Source organism: Sinohyriopsis cumingii, chromosome 7 (assembly GCF_028554795.1).
Source record: "Sinohyriopsis cumingii isolate HCF-2022 chromosome 7, ASM2855479v2, whole genome shotgun sequence".
In the NCBI taxonomy this organism is placed as follows: domain Eukaryota; kingdom Metazoa; phylum Mollusca; class Bivalvia; order Unionida; family Unionidae; genus Sinohyriopsis; species Sinohyriopsis cumingii.
Window position 1 is genome coordinate 18,762,194 of NC_142967.1, and position 20,580 is coordinate 18,782,773.

Consider the following 20,580-nt stretch of genomic DNA (forward strand, 5'->3'; position numbering starts at 1 on the left):
GGCATGATGCCCATGTGTTAGACATCACTATACTATAAACTGCCACACTGCAGACATCGTAGCGATATGACTGAAAAATTGTTAAAGCTACTTTAAAAATCCAAATCAAACCCCCCACACACACACACACATACACACACACACAATTGTTTCACCTTATAACTAAGGCAGCGGCCTTTCCAGATCACTCACGTCTTAAATTTGTCCGCTTAGCCTCGAGTCTCGGTTTCACAAGCGTGCGTAAGTGACAGTTTGCCAGTAGCTTTTCGTGGGTCGTGGGTTCTAGAAGGGTCTTTCTTGCTACCGACCGGCATGTGTAACATACAGTATCATGTACTGAAAAATTGCATTAAACCCAACCCTCACCACGACACAGAAACAAGAAAAATACATTTTAAAAGAGATAAAATATTAAAGCATATAGAAAGATGATTGACACCAATGTATTATGTTAAGGTCAATGGGACGCATTGTTTAAAATTTAGACAACACTTGTTTTTTTTAAAAATTGAAATAAGCTATATCATTCCGAGATTACGCCGATGTACTGTACACTTTATTACAGAGTTTTACAATAAATGCGATCCATTTTGCTTGTTGATCTTTATTTTATTAGGATTAAATGCGTGGCCATAACCTAAAACGTATTAATGCACACGGATCACAGGCTATTACGACCACATGTGTGCGCATCATCTGGCTTCACTCGACAATGACAGACTTTCAAATCGACTATTACATATCCGACTGCTACTATAATTGGGAAGTTACAACGTAAAATATATTAATTTTGTGTTATTATATTCTATGATAATGAGTATGGCGATATTATGTATGCTTTGACGAAAGATCAATTTAAGTGCTTCTAGTGTTGATGACATTTTAAAGAGGGTCTCTCCTTTACACGATATATAAAAAGTATAGTTTTACTTGTTCGTGATTTCTTAAAACATTTTTCACATCATGCGCTGCCAGACATACATGTATACTTCATTGATCCTTTGCCTTGGGAGTGTATGCTAGCTACCACTAACCACTAGTGACGTGGTTAATGTTGTCCTTGCAGGTGATGGTAGCAGTACATAAAGAATTATGTTGCCTTTGCGTGCCAGATAGAGCGTGATCATTATAAATACTTCTTTGAACGTTTATTTGATTTTTGCTCACTTAACTACTCTTATAAAATTAGGTATAAGATGTTCAATTAAGAAATTGTCGGATCAGTCCTAATCCCGTTACTCAGCCACGCATCAATGAGCCGCTTGCAACCACTGTTGCAACAGTTCCGGCACCCATTATAGACGTTCGACATGGCTTGCGCAATGCGTGGAAAAAAGTGAGTGAATATACCGTATTCGAACATCTCTGTATATTTCTGTTCACTTGAAGGTAGGAATATATACCAGGAAATTTCGTTACTGTAAAGACATTTGATTAAAATATAGAGATAGGGATGAATTATGGTACTTAGAAGCACACACACACACACACACACACACACAACTTTTGAATGTGTAAGGGATGAAATAACAAAGAGATTAAAATGTAGGGTAAAACAGGACAACTGTGGGGGTGGGGTGCTGGAAGAGAACTTGGCTAAAATGGGATAAAATAAAATCACTTGCATATCTTATCTCCGTAAGCGTAGGTTTGAGTCTCCGATCGACAAGAGAGGTTATGTGAGAAAGTTTTCCAGCAGCTTTCCACTTAAACCTTATTTTCTACCAGTGTCTTTCTATGTAATTTATCCACAAAATATACTAATAGACATCTATAACATACCATATTAAAAAAATGGCACAAACTCATCCCACCGCATACACAGACACAAACCAAATATGTTTTGAAAGAAAAATAATAACTAGGGAGGGAAAACAAGTTTAACATATTACTTACAGCATGGTGATAGATGATTGGCACAAATGTATTATGTTAGAGTCATACTGAAAAATGTTTATTCCTACTCATCTACACTCCGCCCAATTTACCGTCTTCGTTAACGAGAATAATATATAGGACGTATTGTTTAAAATTTAGACATCACTTGCTTTTAAAATGAAGTAATTTTTGTCTTTGTGACAAATTATTAACTATTAGAAAATAAACTATGTCAATCCCGAGATTACTTTGACGCAATGCATACTTTAGTTTTTAGTTCTCCAATAAATGCAATCCATTTAGCTTAATAATGTGTGTTTTATTAGCATTAAATGCGTGGCCATAACCTAAAACGTATTCATGCAAATAGGTAACCAACTATTACGACCGATGGTAGGTACATCATCAGATGTCCCGCCACACTGACAGACTTTCAAATCTAATCTCAGTTACGTATCAGACTGCCACTATATATATCACATGCAAATTCCAATCGTTATCACTGAAATATTTTCCAACCAATTGTATGAACGTTTCAGTCTCGACATTAAATTAATACTAATTTACACTGGGAATCGTGAATGTAAAATACGTTAATTTTGTCTTATGTTCTATGCTTATGAGTAAGGCGATATTATGTCTGCTATGGCGAAAGATCAATTCAAGTACTGCCTATAATTAGAGATTCTTAAGTTTATTACGATTTATAAAGGGTCTCTCCTATACAAGATATATCAAGAGTATAATTTTACTTGCTCGTTAATTTTTTTTAATTTTTTTTTGTTGTACATCATCCGGTGCCAAACATTCGTGTATGGAATGGCTAGTGGTAGCATACACTCCCAAAGCAAAGGATGAAGGGAATCTTCATCCTTTGCTTTATTGGTATGGTCCCTCTCACACTCCATCATAAAGAGGACCCCCTATTGCCGAAAGCTGTAATGGTTTTTATGTGTACCTGTTTCCCCCATAGTGTGCATCGTGTTTGTGAGGTTTGAAGCGGAATTTTGTAAAAGGTTTATGAATTTTGATTAGGGTTTTGTACACCTTCGTACTCGATTATTATAATTGCTCTCTAACCCTGGCTGGTTTCGGAGCTTACTTAAATAGTGTGATCCTTGCCGTGGATCTATGGTGTCCAATGTATGATCTGTATTTTTGCTATAGTGTACTGTTTGTTATACTTGTGTTTTTGTATGGACTGACTAATAGTCAAATTCAGTAAGTTGTCTTAATTTATAAGATCTATCTATAAAAAAACATATTGCGGCTAAGGATGTCTGGGTTGGCATGTGATGGTGGCAGGAGGTTGTTGACCCACCCCCCACTTCCATCATAGCGGCCAGTTCCTTCGTTCCTATGCCTATCGATTTGGAGAAGGGAAAACGAGAGAAGAGAGAGAAGAAAAGAAAGAAAAAGAAAAATAATATTGTTTTTGTTAATTGTATGCGTGACGTGTTTATTATACCTCATAGTATTAGTAAAGTGTAGTTGTGATCCCATATTTGTGTTTTCGTAATGTTCTTATTATTCGTCATACCCTTTGGGGAGCTCCTTTGCTTTGGGAGTGTATGCTGCTACTAGCCACCTGTGATGTCCGTGCGGGCGACGGTGGTAGGTCATACATAATGATGTCACCCTAACGTGCCAGATAGAGCGTGATCATTGTAAATTCTTCTTTGATTTCTGCTCACTTAACTCCTCTTATCAAATCAGGTATAAAATGATAATTTAAGAAATTGCTGTGTACACTTGTCAGTCTTAATCCTATTACTCAGCCACGCATCATTGCGCCGCTTGCAACCACTGCTGCAAGAGTTCCGGCACCCAGTATGGCTGACTTGCGTAATACGTGGATAAAAGGGCGTGCATATACCGTATTCGAACATATATATATACTTCTGTCCGCTTGAAGGTAGGAACATATACTCCAACATGGCAATGTATGCTGGCGTTCAAGAGGAGCTTAGAATTGCTGATAACTTTTTCCATAAAGCACGTTTGCAGGTGTTCCTCCTGAATAGAAAATTGCAAGAACTCACTAGAAGACTGGAAAAGGCTGAGGAAGCGCGATTTTACCCATTGCGGAACCTGCTTTCACTCCGATTGTCCGTTCTTGAAGGTGTACGGAACATGTTTGATGAGTACGCCGCAAAAAAAGCAGAGCAGATAGCAGAGCTTCACAGGCAAATTATGGATATGGATCTTGTGATGCACAATATGGAAATGGATTTGCCTCTCGACGTAGACAATAGCGACGATGTCATCAATGGCGTATACAGAGGAGGAGACTGACGAGATGTCCGGTGACAATTTCGGCAGTTGATGAGCTGATCAGTTTGGTGTAGTTACATAAACGGCCCTTTTCAGGGCCATACAAATACCTTGAAAAGATAACAAAACCTTGCCATTTATTCACAGGTTCAATATTTTATTGTCCCATATGTCTAAGCATATGGAGATCACGGTATTATTTGTCCTGTTTAGTAACGGTATTTAAAAAGTGAGGAAAATATCCTTTTGCCATTTCTGTCATTCCAAACGTTAGAGGTATTCTACTAAAATGCATGGTCAACTAACTCATGTAATATTTAAATTTGATTATATGCTCATCTGTGTTCTCCGTTAACTTTACATTGTCAGAATCGGACAGTATTTACGATACTAAACACCTTTATAGTGTATGAGACGTGCGTCTAAAAATAGTATCGTGTATTAGAAACTACTTTGTAAACAAACCATGTACACCCATGTGGTAGACGCTTTGGGTTTTAGTTTATTAAATTGTTTATGGATGGACAAAAGAAGCTGTTTCGTCAATTTGAAAATAGAGATGATAAAGTTAACAACGTGGACGTACCATTTTACTAGTCAGTCAAAACAGTAAATTCGAGGGGAATAACTGCAACTGAAGGTTTTGGTTGGAAACTAAGAGCCTCTGAGCCAATAAGCCAAGACGATCAAAAAGTATTATTTCCGCTGGCTAATGGACTGTCACATAATAGCTGCTTTCCACGTTTAACTATTTTGATAATATGTTAGGCTAGCGATAGAAGACGTATGATACAAGTCATAGTTGGGGTACCTCCAACAGCGAACATGCAATTGACAGGGCATAAACAAATGTCTTCTTTAGCTGGTAATAAGAATAGTAATAAATATATTTACACTTATGCATCTTGAATTTCCTCAAAATTTAAATATAAATTTCAACGCGTACGTGTAAGAAGTGGTTCTAAAGTTTCTGGAAGTCATTTTGGAGGTCTCTAGAATATGAAAACAATCTTTAGAACCTACTGAACGACTTTCTCTTTTAGTGGACACAGGTTCTCTCGATCTTGGGGCTGAGTTAGCTTGATGGTTGATTCAAGTTCACTCGTGTCATCTTCGAAATCACTGGCTTATACTTGTACTAACCCTTCACTTAGTGTCTCTCGTAAATTGATACTACTACTACTACTACTACTAATAATAATAATAATAATAATAATAATAATAATCACTCTCATACGCATAATAAAATAATAATAAAAGTTGATAACGTGAAATAGAAGGTTATGTTACTTTAGCTTTGGCAGTAGTCACAATGATTACTTTAGTTTTGTAACTTTCAAAAACTTGCATCCGTAAAAATTATAGATCCCTTTTTCTTCAGTGGGCAAAAGTTCATTGATTATATAAAATCTTGAGTTAAGTTGAACTTGTGCGTGTCAGATATCTTAGTTTTGTGTATAGTGTAGTCCTACTGCAATGTTTTACAAAAAGAAATTCTTACATTAGATCTACCGTTCTCGACGAAAAAAAACCCAACAACAAATAACATGGCTTTACAGTATGATATTAACTTGAAAATGACCGGTCCTATTCTGCACTCTCATTCTAGAGCCAAAACATGCTATTCTGCACTCTTATTCTAGAGCCAAAACATGCTATTCTGCACTCTCATTCTAGAGCCAAAACATGCATAGTCATCTTTTCTTAAGAAAGACATAAAAAGTGTAACATTTGAACTTAGCATAAAATGGTTTATATTTAAATCAAAATTATTTAAATCATAACAATATCCGCTTCCACTAAATATACATACAATACTCTAAATTTTGTCCAAGTCCAAATATGTTTTTAAAATAGGAGATTTGGCAACACAAAGGATTTTTTTTAACTGCATGGCTTGAACAAAACGATATGTTGGGTACAATATTTACTGAGTTGTGAATCTAGGTGAATCAATCTGAAACGGAATGCTTTGAGGAAAACTTAATTTCATCCACTGCTCGCATTAGTGCGTAAATTTATTGAAATTAATAATTATTTTTATTATTGCGAAGGAATGACAAGTGATGATTTTTTCTGTACATTATGCTCGCAGCCGGATAAGGCCAAAATAGTGCACAAATCAGGATAAAAGTCAATAGCAAAATTATTTTGTGAACATTATCATCCATGCTTCTTTGTTCAGAAACGTAGTGTGCATCGATGGCAAAGTGGCGCTGTACTAAATAATTTGCGATCGAGTCTTACGTTACAGCGTTAACTTTTAATCATTGCCAATTTGGTAGGTTTGTTGGTGGATGTCTGTCTGTGTTTGCAAGTAAAGCGTAAGCTTCCTTATCCCTGTCCGATGTGTGATTGCGTAGTATGACGGTATGAGGATATAGTCGCGTGTCTATAAACACTCATTCCTTGTGTCATAGTGTATTATGTTTACGTGAAAGTGTGTCTATTTCATCCTCCCTCTCTTACATCATGACCCCTTCATGGATGAAAGTATATTTGTGTGTTTTGTAAATGCTATGTGTGTATAAACACTCCTATCATTTTCATCGGATTGTGCTCTTCATAATCGCCGCTCAGTATGGCTATTAAACATCCAATATTGGATATTAACCCTACCCCGATCATCTCGGAGTTCAGGTTTACATGATACGGGCAAACAAATTAGTTCCAAATACGTAGACCCATTACTTTATTTATTGTCATGACTTACTAAGGTCAGTCTAATATATTTTTTTATTGAAATTAAATTAAGCACAATTCTTTGTTAAAAAAGGCATGCAAAAATTGTGTTTCTGAAGCGCAAAATTGCCCACGCTTATTTGGAGCACTTCCCTTGTCGAATATTTAGTATTAGAGATGTATAGTTTTACACGTTGTTAACCTCTTTAATTTCGGAGGTAAGTAAAGCAAGTGGCGCATATTGAGGTCAGCTCTGATAATGTTCCCATACAACCCCGTTCGAGGTTAACCACTTCTAATAATGTTACCATCTACCCCCAATTTTAAACCTATGAACAATTTCAACATATGATTTCACATTGACCCCCAAGAGCAATTTCTATGCAAACCTATGTTCCCAATGTTTGTCTCGAATGAACCGCACTTTGTAGATATAAGTGCTATTGCACCTGTGGAATCATAAGTTCTTTTAAACTGTCTTGCATCTGCAGAGGAAAATGCGAAAGATAGAATAACTTTCGCGCGAAATCAGAAAATAAAAGCTTTAGGCCTTTTAATGGTCTTCCTGTTAGTATGCATAGTAGGGGTGAAACGATTCATCGATATATCGTTGCATCGATACTTTTGCTGAACGATACACATATCGATACATGAGAAGGAGAACCGATACAAAACGATACTTACCGCATGCATGTTATTTTAGTCTTCATCAGTCATGAATAATAATTATTAGTTGCCTTGTTATTCTGTAAAATTAAATTCCATCTGAAACAGCATTTGCAGTCACAGGTATTCATGTTTATTAGTAAAAACGAAAAAGATTATTTGAGAATACCCACTCAAAGTGACATGGTTCGTAATCTGCCCCACCCCCACCCGTTCCATGCTAATTATCTTAACCCAGAAGCATGCTGAAGCATATACTATTTATTCCAAACGTGTTCCACGTGTTTAATGAAGTACGTTACTAATCATTTAATAACCACTTTCACGCGAAGTTTCTACTTTCAATTGTATCTGGACTCCTTTGGTCGATTTCAAACATACGATACCGGTGTGTTGTACGTTGAAATATGTTTCGTTTAATTCTCATTTGTGGTTACTGCTTGTTCCGTTCCAGGCTAAAAAAAATAACCAACAATCACAAATCAGTATAGCTTATTCTCTGCGTGACAAACAGGAAGTATTTCCAGAGGAACAGAGACTTCGCGGGAAAGTCATTAAATATGTCAAGTACTTAAGCGGAGATGCTGTCAGGGTGTGCCATTGTGCGAATCGTGCAAACTTTGTACGAATTCGCGAGTTTGCGGAACAATGAGGCACGAGAACTTCCGCAAATTCTTTGGAAGTCCTACATATGAAAATGTGCTCGGTGAAGAATACAATTTTTATTTAACTATTCCTGTCGTGTTTTTCTGGTAGTAACTGTTTCACATCTGTGTCCTTCAAGCGTGACATGAATGGTTGTAAAACTAAATTTGATTAGAACTACGTGCCCAGGAATACAAATTATGGTTAGTTTGAACCATTCATGAAGAATGTTTTACAAATGCGTGTTTAAAATACGGGCTACCGAGAAAACCTCAGATGTCTGATTCCCGGCGTGGCAAATACTTGCTGATGATAGTGATGATGAAAATAATTTTTAAAGTTATGAAGTATATCAGATTATTGGAGCTGGGAAAGTGTTAATGGAGATACCAGTGAGTGATTTTGAGCCCGAAGCAGTGTTAAATGCGAGTCAGATTTACATGCTGTATGGACAAATAATACATGGCATGACCCTTTCAGGGGTATTTCGTAATTAAATGTACAAAGAGCATAATACTGAGCTAAATAATATACAGACAATTTAAAAGTATAATACAATTTTCATTTTTTAATTAATCAAATTCGCCCTGCGGATCATATGCTGCAAAATTATATACACGTATCCATATCTGGGTTCAGATAAATTGAATAAAGTAAGGGTGAAGAAAATGCAATTAAGATGTAAAGATATTTATTTTAACACCTCTGTCTGCACAGCCATTGATGGACTCAATACCTTTATACAGCATTATGGATTGTGTAAATCCCTTCATATTATTTTCTTTTAATCCTAAATCAACACAATATATTTTTATAACTTAATTGTCATATACGTTTCTAAACTGATGTTAATAAGATTGAAGATTCTGTATTGATGTCAAGAAAACTTGATCATTGCTTTTGAACAAGAAAAAATATTCATCCAGCAGATGAAAGACTCTGTCTTATTAGTATTGCATAACAGTACTTTGAGATTCCTCTGACACAAACAGAATGGAAAACTATCTAACATGGTGTGGGAAGGGTCATAGAAAACTGGATTAATTTAACAGCAAAGCACTGTATGTTGGTTTACTAAATGTTAACAATTATACCAACATTTAAATTAATCTCAAAAGGATATTGGCTAGTTCTTTTGAAGTCTTTTAGTATTAAATGCTTTTTTATTATGCTCAGATGTGGTGATTGAGAACAGATACCATTAAACTTGAAGAGCAAACAAATGCTATATTGTATATAATTATACTGAAATACAAAGTAACAGGATTCTTCGGATTAAATCTGAGCAATGTCTGTTTCAACTACCGTCAGACTTTCATTTAATTAAAGCCGAACTAAATATAATACCTTGGCCGGTACTTTCCTCATGCAGGGCCGGCGCTACCATATAGGCAAACTAGGCAGCCGCCTAGGGCGCTGATTTCAGGGGGGCGCATTTTGAATTTATTTTAATTGTTTATAAATTTGGAAATTGATATTTTCCGGGGGGTGGGGGGGGACGCCAGAAACTAACCTTGCCTAGGGCGCCAGATAGTCTGGCCGGGTCTGGCGCCGGCCCTGTCTTCATGCACATATTTAGATTGTCTACCTCTTTTTCAATAATGATTCGCGATTTCTGCAAAGGGCTTTGTAATTATTGGCAGGACTGAATATACTTTAGAATTGCTCTGTATTACTTTCGATTTTGTTCTGAACTTGGAATTTTCAGCATACGTTTCTCGATTTTCTGGCGACGAGGTGACGGTAAACTTACTCATAATGTCTCCCTCGTTCGTTTTAGAGAAAGTGTCAGTTGTTTCTTTAATTGCATGACTTTTTGCTCCATTTTCGACACCTTCTCTGTTGTTCTGAAGCATGGAATACAAACTCCATTCAGACCTACTTCACTCAACTGTAATTCGCCCATTACATCCTCTAATGAGTTTTGTATGTCAAGTGTACTTTTAATTTTTGACTGGAAAATGTCTTTATAACCTCATATAATCTGCATATAATGCAAATATTGTCCAGAAAATACACTCGCTTTTGTGTTTTGTGTTAGTTCTGTGGGCGCATCTATATTTGTTATGTTATATGCTATCTACTCAGATGTTTTCTATTAGCGTAAATGTGTCTCGAACGATTTAATTCACTGTCAGATTTCTGAAAGCTGCATTTCCATTGGCTAATTCAAAGGTCACCAGAACATGACCCATAAGCGGTGGTCGTCACATCTTCATGTAGTGCAGTGAAGATCTGATTTTAATCAGATTGATTATTACTTTTGAAAAGTTTTAAGCTCTGGCTTTCTGTCAGTTGAGGTTTCCCTTTTGTTTTCTTTTTATATCTTTGCAGACAAAACGTATTTGAGAAGTTTCAGTGTGCGAAAGATGCAATGGAATACTTCGATCATGCGAGTTTCATGATTGTTATGTGATGACACTTTAATGGTGTGGGACGTATATGAAGAATCTAGTTCAAACCAGATCCATTTTATTACAGACTGCTTACAATGATTGTACCGATATGTAATCAGAGACGATACCAGATGGAGATACGTACCTGAAGACAGAGTTTGTCACAGGTCTGTGATAATGAAACAAGAGGAGGTATTGATACGGCCTGTTTACGATACTTAAAGACCAATACCTTGTGTTTGAAGAATGTATGATCCGCGTTAGGACGATCACAGTCAACCAATCTGTTAAAATGGGACATGTTGAAGTACTTGTCGCAAGGGTGAGTCAGATGGACAATACATTCAATCATGTCTGCGAAAGATATTGCCTGAAATGTTGATTTTGAGACAGATAGATTTATACGAATATTTCAACAACTACGTTGGTTCCTGACGATTCTAATATCTACACAAACAACTGATTGAAGAAGGGGAGTACAAGCTTTCAAAAGTAAAATGTTAATGCATGCCTTGTGTAATGAGACAAATTATATTCTTCTCTGCACGAATCTCAAACATTACAAGAGATTAGGTAAACAGCCTAATGCAGTTCACAGAGGAATCGTTTTCTTTCAAAAGCCTTGATGAAATAATACATTGCTTTGAACATATTGTAATAAAATTTGGTTAAAGCGCCCCGTTTTAAGGAATTCTTAGATTTTTGTGATTTACTTGTTTGATTATGGGAACTCGGTCCTGTGGAAATATTCCTTAGCCCGAAATAATTAGGCAATTACGAGAAGCAGACATCACGGAGTGAAGTGTTAGTGAGTTTCCATGATGCCATGGTTTACGTTTGGTGAGTTCCGGTCAGAGCCGCGTGAGTGTCCCTGTCGTTCCATAGTCCTTAATAAAATCTAATAGTTTACATTGGTTGTGTGACACCAGGTGTATTATTTATGATTGGAGACTGGTAAAGTATGCCATGGAATAAACAAGAAAGGATTGTTCCGTCGTCGGAAGGTACAGTTTATGTCGCCATAATGGAAAATGTGATACAATTTTACAGGCGAAATGTGGCCCAAAAACATGATTTGACTGGCCTAAGGTTGCTTAGTAAAAATAGTTCCCTGTATTAGGGGAAGCTGTATAGTGAAAAGATTACGGTAGGGAAAGTTGATGAAGAGAAACCATGCAGATGTGTGGTTGATAGACAATTGGAAAGTTGTGAGATCTGTGGTCTTGTATTGATTAGAGTAACATTATTTATGGAATGGACACGCTGTACTTTTTAATTTACAACAGAAGTTACATGGAAATCTTTGTAAATAGGCGAAACTTATAACTTCTAGAGGGATCGCGCCAGGGTTTGACACCGCTCGGTCGAGCAAAACCCCTGGGTTGTAACAATACGTCTGAGACAAAAAGCGACGTTGGAAACCGACAATATAGTATTCAGTAAAACAAAGGAAAATGTCACCAACAACCCCCACCCACCCTAAAATCCCCAAAAGAAAAACAAATGTTCGAGTTATCAAGAATTCTAAATAATTCAAGAGATGTTAAAGAAACTGGTGCACCTCACTGTGTGAATTGCGCTAGCTGTTGACATCTATAATTGTTCCAAATTACAGGCGTCTGCGCGAACGGAGCAAGGTATGCTTTCAAAATTGTAAGGAGAGAAGAAATTAAATCATTTTCAGCTAGACTGCCATTTTGACTTATATACTTTTGGAGATTGAAGGCGTGATACGAGTCATAAGAGATCGGAGCTGACTATAGTTGGTAGAATCCTTAAATACGAAATCAAGCTAAGTCCATAATAGCAGAGAAACTTATTAAATTACATATATAGTATATTTAAGTAGTCATTAGATTGCCGATTTTTGTGTTTACTTTTGTTTGCCTTCTATTCCTAAGCAATTGACTCTAACTTGGTTTCTGACAGTCTAACAGGCTTTAACTAAGAAAATGACCGTTACGATGAAATGTTAAATGTTTAAGCAATTTAGGGCCAAAATCTAGCTTAGTTTGTACAAAATTCTTAACTCAGCTTCAAACAAATGGGTAGTGAATTCTGGCCTTTCAACAGAGTTCATTGGTGAATATTTGATGGCTGGAGGTCAAGTGTTTAAATCTGAAAATAGCTGCTTACTAACATTTTCATTGCGAGTGATATTATTCATTTTCATCTTCATGAAAGTAATATCTTTGACGCAATTATCATTGCCTTCGATGTCGTTAACGGATCAGCTTGTAAATGTTACCAGCATGTGCTTAATCTCACACACAGTAATGGACTTAGACACTCAGACGGTCTCTTTGTTGAGGTAAATGAATCATCACTTGATCTTCTATATTTGCCGAAGAAAATAGGATCTTTCGTAAAATATCTTCTAATGCATCTTACACATATGATATAGGCTTTAGGATAAAATATCAAAACGTATTCGTTCAGAGACCAAATATAATTCCACCTTTATGCATACAAAATTTGCCCTCACCTAAAACAACAGCAAAATCAGTGCTGGAAATACTGCAATAGTCTATGTTCCAAAATCACCTCCTGTGGACCACACTGAACCGCTTTCGGGCAGGACAGGGTCATTGTGCAGTCAGCCTTGTCCGATGGGGCCAGGTCACTAACTTTTCCTGTTGCTGTGGAGCTCTTCAGACCATGTTATACGTTGTGAACAACTGTCCACTGACAAAGTTCTCATGTGGACTGCAGGCTCTGCACCTTGCTGATGATGACGTTGTTAAATGGCTGAGCACGCACTGCACACGATAATAATAATAATATAATAACCTCCTGTTTCTTAATAATTTGTGCCAAATTAATTGATTCGGACGAAACATCAGGCTGAATCGGAGCATGTTAAACATTATATTATTTAGAAAAACAGTAGTATATTGTTTTGTAAACATCGTAAAAGAATGTTCAAGGTTGATTTTCAGCTCATAAATATGCATCTCATAGTTGCTATATGAAGATCTCCTGGTCTTTTCTTCATGTCATTTCAAACTATTTTTCGTAAATTTGTAGCGGAAATCAGGACAAAATATATATGAGCTATTATTTTTATTTTTAAAAACTTAAATAGCTTTTGCAAAATGCGCAGTAAATAAAGCATAAAGTTTATGTGATGCATATGATATTGTATTGAATTTAATTAAAAAAAATTGATTGGCCCAAGTTTAATTTTTTTAGTATGTAACTTTCATTTAGTACAATTAATGGTGCACTATACCGTATAAGATGAATTATACGTATATCTTATAAACAATATATTTAAACCAAAACAATTAATGCTGTTGTTTACGACTTCTTTTAGTGTATTTTTATTGTATTATTTATGAATAAAATAAAAGTCAAATTTGCATAATTGCGAATGAGCTGCTTTTAAATATTCACTATTAAATTGGCGCACCGGTGACCTAGTGGTTAGAGCGTCAGCCTCAGATGCGAGAATCATACCACAGACTTATAAAAATGGTATTAGCAGCTGCCTCACTTGGCACTCAGCGGTTAGTGTTAGGACTGTTCGGCCTGTTGTCAGGATAATGTGACTGGGTGTGACATCATGCTACACGTCTGAGGCATCATGCCCCAGTGCTGGACATCACTATAAACAGACACACTGCAGACATCGTAGTGATATGACTGCAAAATTGTTAAAGCTACTTTAAAAATCCAAATCATACACACATGAAATTGGCAATTCAAGATAAACAATCGTATGTTATTTCATTTGATTTGTGTACACAATGGCCTTATATCTCAAAATAATTTGCTAAAATTATTTTTGTATGTTTGTTTCCTTAAATGAAACTTTTCATTGCTCAGTGGGAAATAATGCCAAATATAATGTTTTAGATAAATTTAAATACCTCATTTGCATCAAAGACAAAACTTAATATTTCGCTTGGCCTAATCATCCTTAATAAGCCAAGTCAGTAACAGCCAGTGCCCGGATTAGTATTCATCCTCCCCACCTTGGTTACCACCTCCCCCAAAATTTGATATTTTCCGATTCAGAAAGTCTTACATTTATGTGTGTTGAGTAAATAAATTCAATGAAATCAAAACCTCCTGGAGTGGACATATGTTACGCTGTATGCAAACGGTTTGAAAGAGGGAAATAAGGTCGGAGCTGCCGTTGCGTCACATTGTAACTCCTACTCGAGCCGGTCACAAGATAAAGGCTCCATTTCGTAATACAGAAGCTGCCGCCATTTTCAGATCTCTGTACTGTTGAATAAAATTAATGTAGCATAATTTGAAACAGAGCATAGTAGATTCATTCAGTTTCTCAGTGTACTCACATGACTGATGTCAGTTACTAGCCTATGATGGAATGTGTAGTATGTATATGATGACCTAATAAAAGTTGTATTGCTCTGAGAACAACGTCTAGTTTTATCTGCCTGTTAAGCAGCTGACTGGTATGTCCCCTTGTAGTGGACAATATATCAACATGCACTACATGGAAACTTCTTCCAAAAAAAAGTTCAGTCATCTTTTCGGATTCCCTTTTACACCATAAGCCTTGCAAAATCTAAAAACTGACAACCCGTTAGTATCCTTGATCTTGCAAAAACATGATATCCTCATGCAATCTGGAACAAGAATTCGGTTCTGTTGGATGATAAGTCATCTTGGTAATAAGAGTAACTGAAAGGGCGGATAAAGCAACCAAAGCTGCTCCAGTCACCCTTTTCAGAAAGGAATATACCATATAGAATACACTGACTTCAAATAATACAGAAATCGGCATATAAGTTGAATTAAAACTCTGCTAAAAAAAATAATACAATTTAAAAAAAAAAAAGGCTTTCGTACAGTCGAACCCAACAGTGCACAGTGGCATCCCTCATATACATACAATAACAGCTATATGACATTATTGGTCGATACACACGTTTCTGTTGTGCTGTTGTTTCAGTGTTTCTTTTGCCATACAGTAACTAATTTCCGTTTCCGTTCTCGACGTGTTTCAATATGGCAGACAAGGGGAAGAAAGACCCTACCCCTCCCCCGTTGCTTTTTAAGCCAGCAGGAGGAGGACTTACGCTTGATCCCCCAGAACAAAGAGATATTCTTATGCCAGTTATTCAGTCAGAACCATCATTGTTTGGACCAGGTATAGTATTTGATCAAATTATGCTTCTTAGTATGAAGTGACAGGCAGTCATTGATGGATGTCTGCTAAATTTTTGTGGTTTTTCGTACAGTAACAGGTTTTGTCTGACTTGATTTTTATTATAAGGACTCACGATGCTTACCGATTTAGTCATGCAGTGTAAGACGTCTACCCTAGTATTTTGAACGCTACATTACAGGGATTGTATCCACGTTTATACACTTTTACACTTTATATCATTGTAGAGGTAAATATAATCATATAATGTAAAACGTGTCCCTTGATATTTATGTTTAGGTTGAAGCACCGGAGTCTGACGTTTTGTCAATAAAGCACGGCGAAATCTCTGACAACATGAAACCACCTTGTCAGTAATATAAATGAACACAATGAGTGCAAGCGTGACCACAACCCTACACTCGATTAGACTTTTCTCACACGTCTCTTATCACTTCAGAATCGCAAGGAGATTGAATAACTATACATATACATTTACAAGACAGTGATGTACCAACGCATAACTCTTCAACAATCATTGCTTGAAGCCACTCAGGCAAATTGATCTTTATTTTCACCATTATAGTCACAAACCCTTGCTAGTAGACTCCATCAGATGGAAGTAGCCCATTCTACCAGTTTCTACCCTGCACTAAATATGTGTTAGGATCTAATAATCATACCAAACATGGCACAGAATCTGTGGGTTTTTTTAATACTAGGGAAATTTAATAATGCGGAATCAATAGATTAGTTGAATTTGCTCAGAATAATGAGGGGCCCTGAGTGGCCAAGTGGTCTAAAGCACCCTTCGTTACAGATCACTGCCATCTCACCTCTGTCTGCGGTGGTTCGAGTCTAAGATTCAGCCAATGTGGGTATGTGAGAAAGCTTGCCAGTAGCTTCTCGAGGGTCGGTGGTTCTTTCCGGGGTTTTCCCGGGTTCTTCCTCCACCATTAATACTGGCCGCCATGTATAGCCTATCATGTGCTGAAAAATGGCGTTAAACCCCACAACAACAACAACAACAACATCAGAATAATGAATGCATCATGAAAATTTTATTTACAGTATTACATTACTACTATTTTCAAAAGTTGTAAATAAAATGCTCTCACTCTGCACATACATACATACACACACACACACACACACACATACATACATAGTGCAGGGCTTGAATTTAACACAAATTTTTTTTGTAGCTTGAAGGACTAATATACTGAGAAATTTACTAGTCCAGCCAAATATTTACTAGTCCTGTCCACAAAACAATGTCACACACTTGTGTACACCTTCTATAAAATGCCACATTTTGCCTGTCTTATAAGGCGGGAATTGTGCCTCGTTTTGGAATACGAGATGTTACAGTATAGCTGATGCAAATTATTAAAGTAAGAAAAGGAATGGCACAGAGTCCTTTATATAAGATAGTTCGAGCAAGAAACACGTTCCAAAACATGTGCCTTTGCTACCCCCACCCCTAAATTAAATGGCCTCTCCCTAATAAAGATTTGACTTAAGCGGATGTTCTGCAGGATCAAAGCAGTGGCTATTGTAAACACTGTTATAAAATATTAACATCAAAAGATAATGTTAGTTTCAGCTTGGAAAATGTGGTCCCATCAAACGAAGCCATCTGACTCGGCGTGTTGTATTTAACAGCTCCAATTACAGTCTCATCATTAATAGCGTAAGTTTGGTAATTGTTCCTAATTAATCAGACCTCAATGTATTGTTGAAATTAATAATAAGCTGGAAAATTTTCAAATTTTAGATGCCCATGCTGAGAGATTTTAATTCCCAACAAATGTATGGCATTCTGCTTGGATATCTCCACGTGTGTTCAATTATTTGTTCATTCTTGTATGGGGAAAAATTTATCATAGAAAAAGTAGTTGTATGGAAAGGATGTGTCAGTAATGTAATCATAATAAATTGATCTAATTCTTATAATTATTTCGATGCAAACGTAAAATATGCAGTTTCCCGTTTGTAACTGTTAGAGCATTTGGCTAGCAAGCAAAAAAAAATTTTTTAAAAATTAAACAAACAAACATGCAAACTAATTTCTTTGAATAGTTGATGCCATGTTCTTTGGTATGGTGTAACGCTTTGTAGTTTGTTACTGTAGTCACGTGAATAAAGTGTGATACCAGGTTAATTTTCATTTAATTCGCTATCAGATTAATTACCAAACTTCCGTTGTTGATGATGGGACCATAATTGGCGCTGTTAAGCGAAATGAACAAAATCAGATGGCTTCTTGTTATAGAAACACACAATTCTGAGGCAGAAATTGACTTCATCTTCTCATGGTAATATTTTATGACTGTGTTTACATCGGTCACTACATTGATTCTACAGAACATCTGCTAAGTCAAATCTTTATTAGGGAATGGCATAAACAAATGCTGACTGTTGATAAACAAAATTTACTAGCCCATCGGACTAATAACATTTTGAAAGTTACTAGTCCGATAGGAAATCTACTAGCCTCGGGCTAGCAGACTACCGCTAATTTTGAGCCCTGTAGTGTTCAGACTGTCCTCGCATTGTATACACATTAATCCTGATAATTTTAGTATTCATCAATGGTTAATCAGTGGTATAAAGTATCAGCTTTTCTCCTTTCCTACAGTTTTTGTACTCTCTATCATTATCATCATCATCATAATAAATAATTCATCTCTCATACAAGTATCATATTTTCTTCATTATTATTTTCTGTTATGAAAAACATTAGTACATATGATCTTACCAGGTAGCAACCTCTAGAAATTCAATCAAACACGTTTTTTAATCTACTGGGTCCAGCATCCATCTTTAATACTTAAAGTGTGATGATGTCATCAACCATGAACTGTTCTTTATACTATCTGAACTTTAACTACATATTTCTGTTCTGGAAATTTATATAAAATTATAAAACGATACAATCTGAATTAGAAAGAAAACTAAATGTTTTACCTTGTGAAGTTACTTTCATCATGTTATTCAGCCCATGGTAGAATGGGCTACTTCTGTCTGGTGGATTCTAATAGAAAGGGTTTGTGACCGTAATGGTAAGAATAAAGGTTAATTCACCAGATTGGATTAATGCAATGGTCATTCATGAGTTATGTGTTGATACATCACTGTCTTTTAATGTATATGTGTAGTTTTTAGTCTTCTTGTGATTCTGAAGCTATTAAAGACGCATGAGAAAAGACTAATCGAGCGGAGGGTTGTGGTCACGCTTGCACTTCTTGTTTTCATTTATATTACCAATAAGGTGACTTCAAGTTGTCAGAGATTTCGCTGTACTTTGTTGATAAAACATCAGACTCCTTTGGTTGAAGCCTTATTGCCTACATAATGGTGCTATGTAGTATGTTCCCTGGTCGATTGACAGGGAAAAAGAGGTAAAATTTTCAGGAATAGCTCACAAACTTGCCAGCCCATATCCACAAATTAAAGTCATATTGCTTTAGTTGGTTTGACTTCTCTGATATCTTTTTCAAAATGGTGTCAAATTCTGGCACAAGTAATGGACATGTTTTCAGGTCCCATTGACCAACATTTCTTTGACTGCAGTGTGATGGAAGCAGGAATGCTGAAAGTGGAAGTATGTTTCTTTCATGAAATGAATAAAAAATATGCTAATATTGAATATTGCCCCCCCCCCCCCAAAAAAAATGGTCTCTCAAGACAGGTGGTCTCTCATAACAGGTTTGTACAGAATGACTAGTTTCTAAGGTCCAGCTTCAGCAAAAAAATTTACGGTGAAATAACCACAATCACTGTACATATATTTTATTCTTTATTAATAGTTCTTGCTAAGCTATGGTAAGCATTCATCTGAAGAATTCTTTTATATAGTAATAAAGACAAACCTCTAACATTAAATATGAAATCACATTTACATGTGAAGATCACATGTATTAGCATATTAAATCATTTCTGATTTACTCCTTTTTGTTTATAACAACCTAAATTTGTTTCACTGACATTGAAACAGGCATTTTGTGAGTGGTCAGCTCTTTTACCTTCTTTCAATCACAATATTTTTTTTTCTCCAACATTAAAATTTGTCTTATTGTAGTTGGAGGTTCTTCCATTGTTATATTCTTCCAGTGTTATAAGGCACTGTGTGTTAACATTATTAGTGCTCAGTTTTAGTATTGATTGTAGAAACGGTTTTGACTAGGCTTTGGGAAAATATGAGAAAAATCTTTACATTGCAATGCATATCTGAAATTAAAAAAACAGTTATCTCATCCAGAAACAGAATCATTTACTCAAAGCCAGAAGTCAGTGGCTTAATTCAGAGAAGATGCCCAGGGTTAATTCAATAAACAAAGTGTATAGCCCAGTCACACCAACTTGAATAAACGACAGCTTGGTGGCTGGGATGAAACCATGCTAACATTGGGATAAAAAACAAAACAACAAACATCACAAGCCTTTAACACTATCAGTCAAATCCCAAAAACGATACTCACTTGCTGGTTTAATAGACAAAGACCTTATTCAACCCCAGGCAGTACAGGTTAACTGTAAAGACAAACAATATACGTGACCACTACCTTAATTTTGGCACCACATTGGGAACTTGTGACATGTACATAGCTTGGCTTATGGACTATACCATCTGTAACTATATACAAACTGTTAGCCAGAATGATTAGATAAAGATCAGTGGTGTCTGTCTCTGTTCTTGTGACATGGTCATTCATAGAGCTGGACGTTGGGTCCTACTCATACAATAAGGCAGGGAATCAGGCTAAATGCTGGGATACTCGACAGGTACTTTAGTCTGGTTTACAATAGAAAATAAAAAAACTACATAAGCAAAATTTCAGTTACCAGTATCCAGCCTCTTCTATTTAAAATAGCATATAAAGCAGTCATTGGATGAAATAAAGGTCAGTCAAG

The 20,580-nt window shown here is 36.2% G+C and overlaps 1 protein-coding gene across 2 annotated transcripts in view; it reads left to right on the top strand.

Moving 5' to 3' along the window:
* The first annotated feature begins 15,405 nt into the window (after positions 1–15,405).
* Positions 15,406–20,580, top strand: part of LOC149794812 (triacylglycerol hydrolase DDHD2-like) — a 96,111-nt gene continuing 90,936 nt past the window's right edge. Inside the window, exon 1 of one of the 2 annotated variants that reach the window (XM_089964468.1) lies at positions 15,406–15,666. In XM_089964468.1, coding sequence (XP_089820594.1) covers positions 15,525–15,666 — 142 coding nt within the window. In that variant the 5' untranslated portion in view covers positions 15,406–15,524. The remainder of the gene's footprint in view (positions 15,667–20,580) is intronic. The other variant, XM_089964469.1, reaches the window with a different exon arrangement.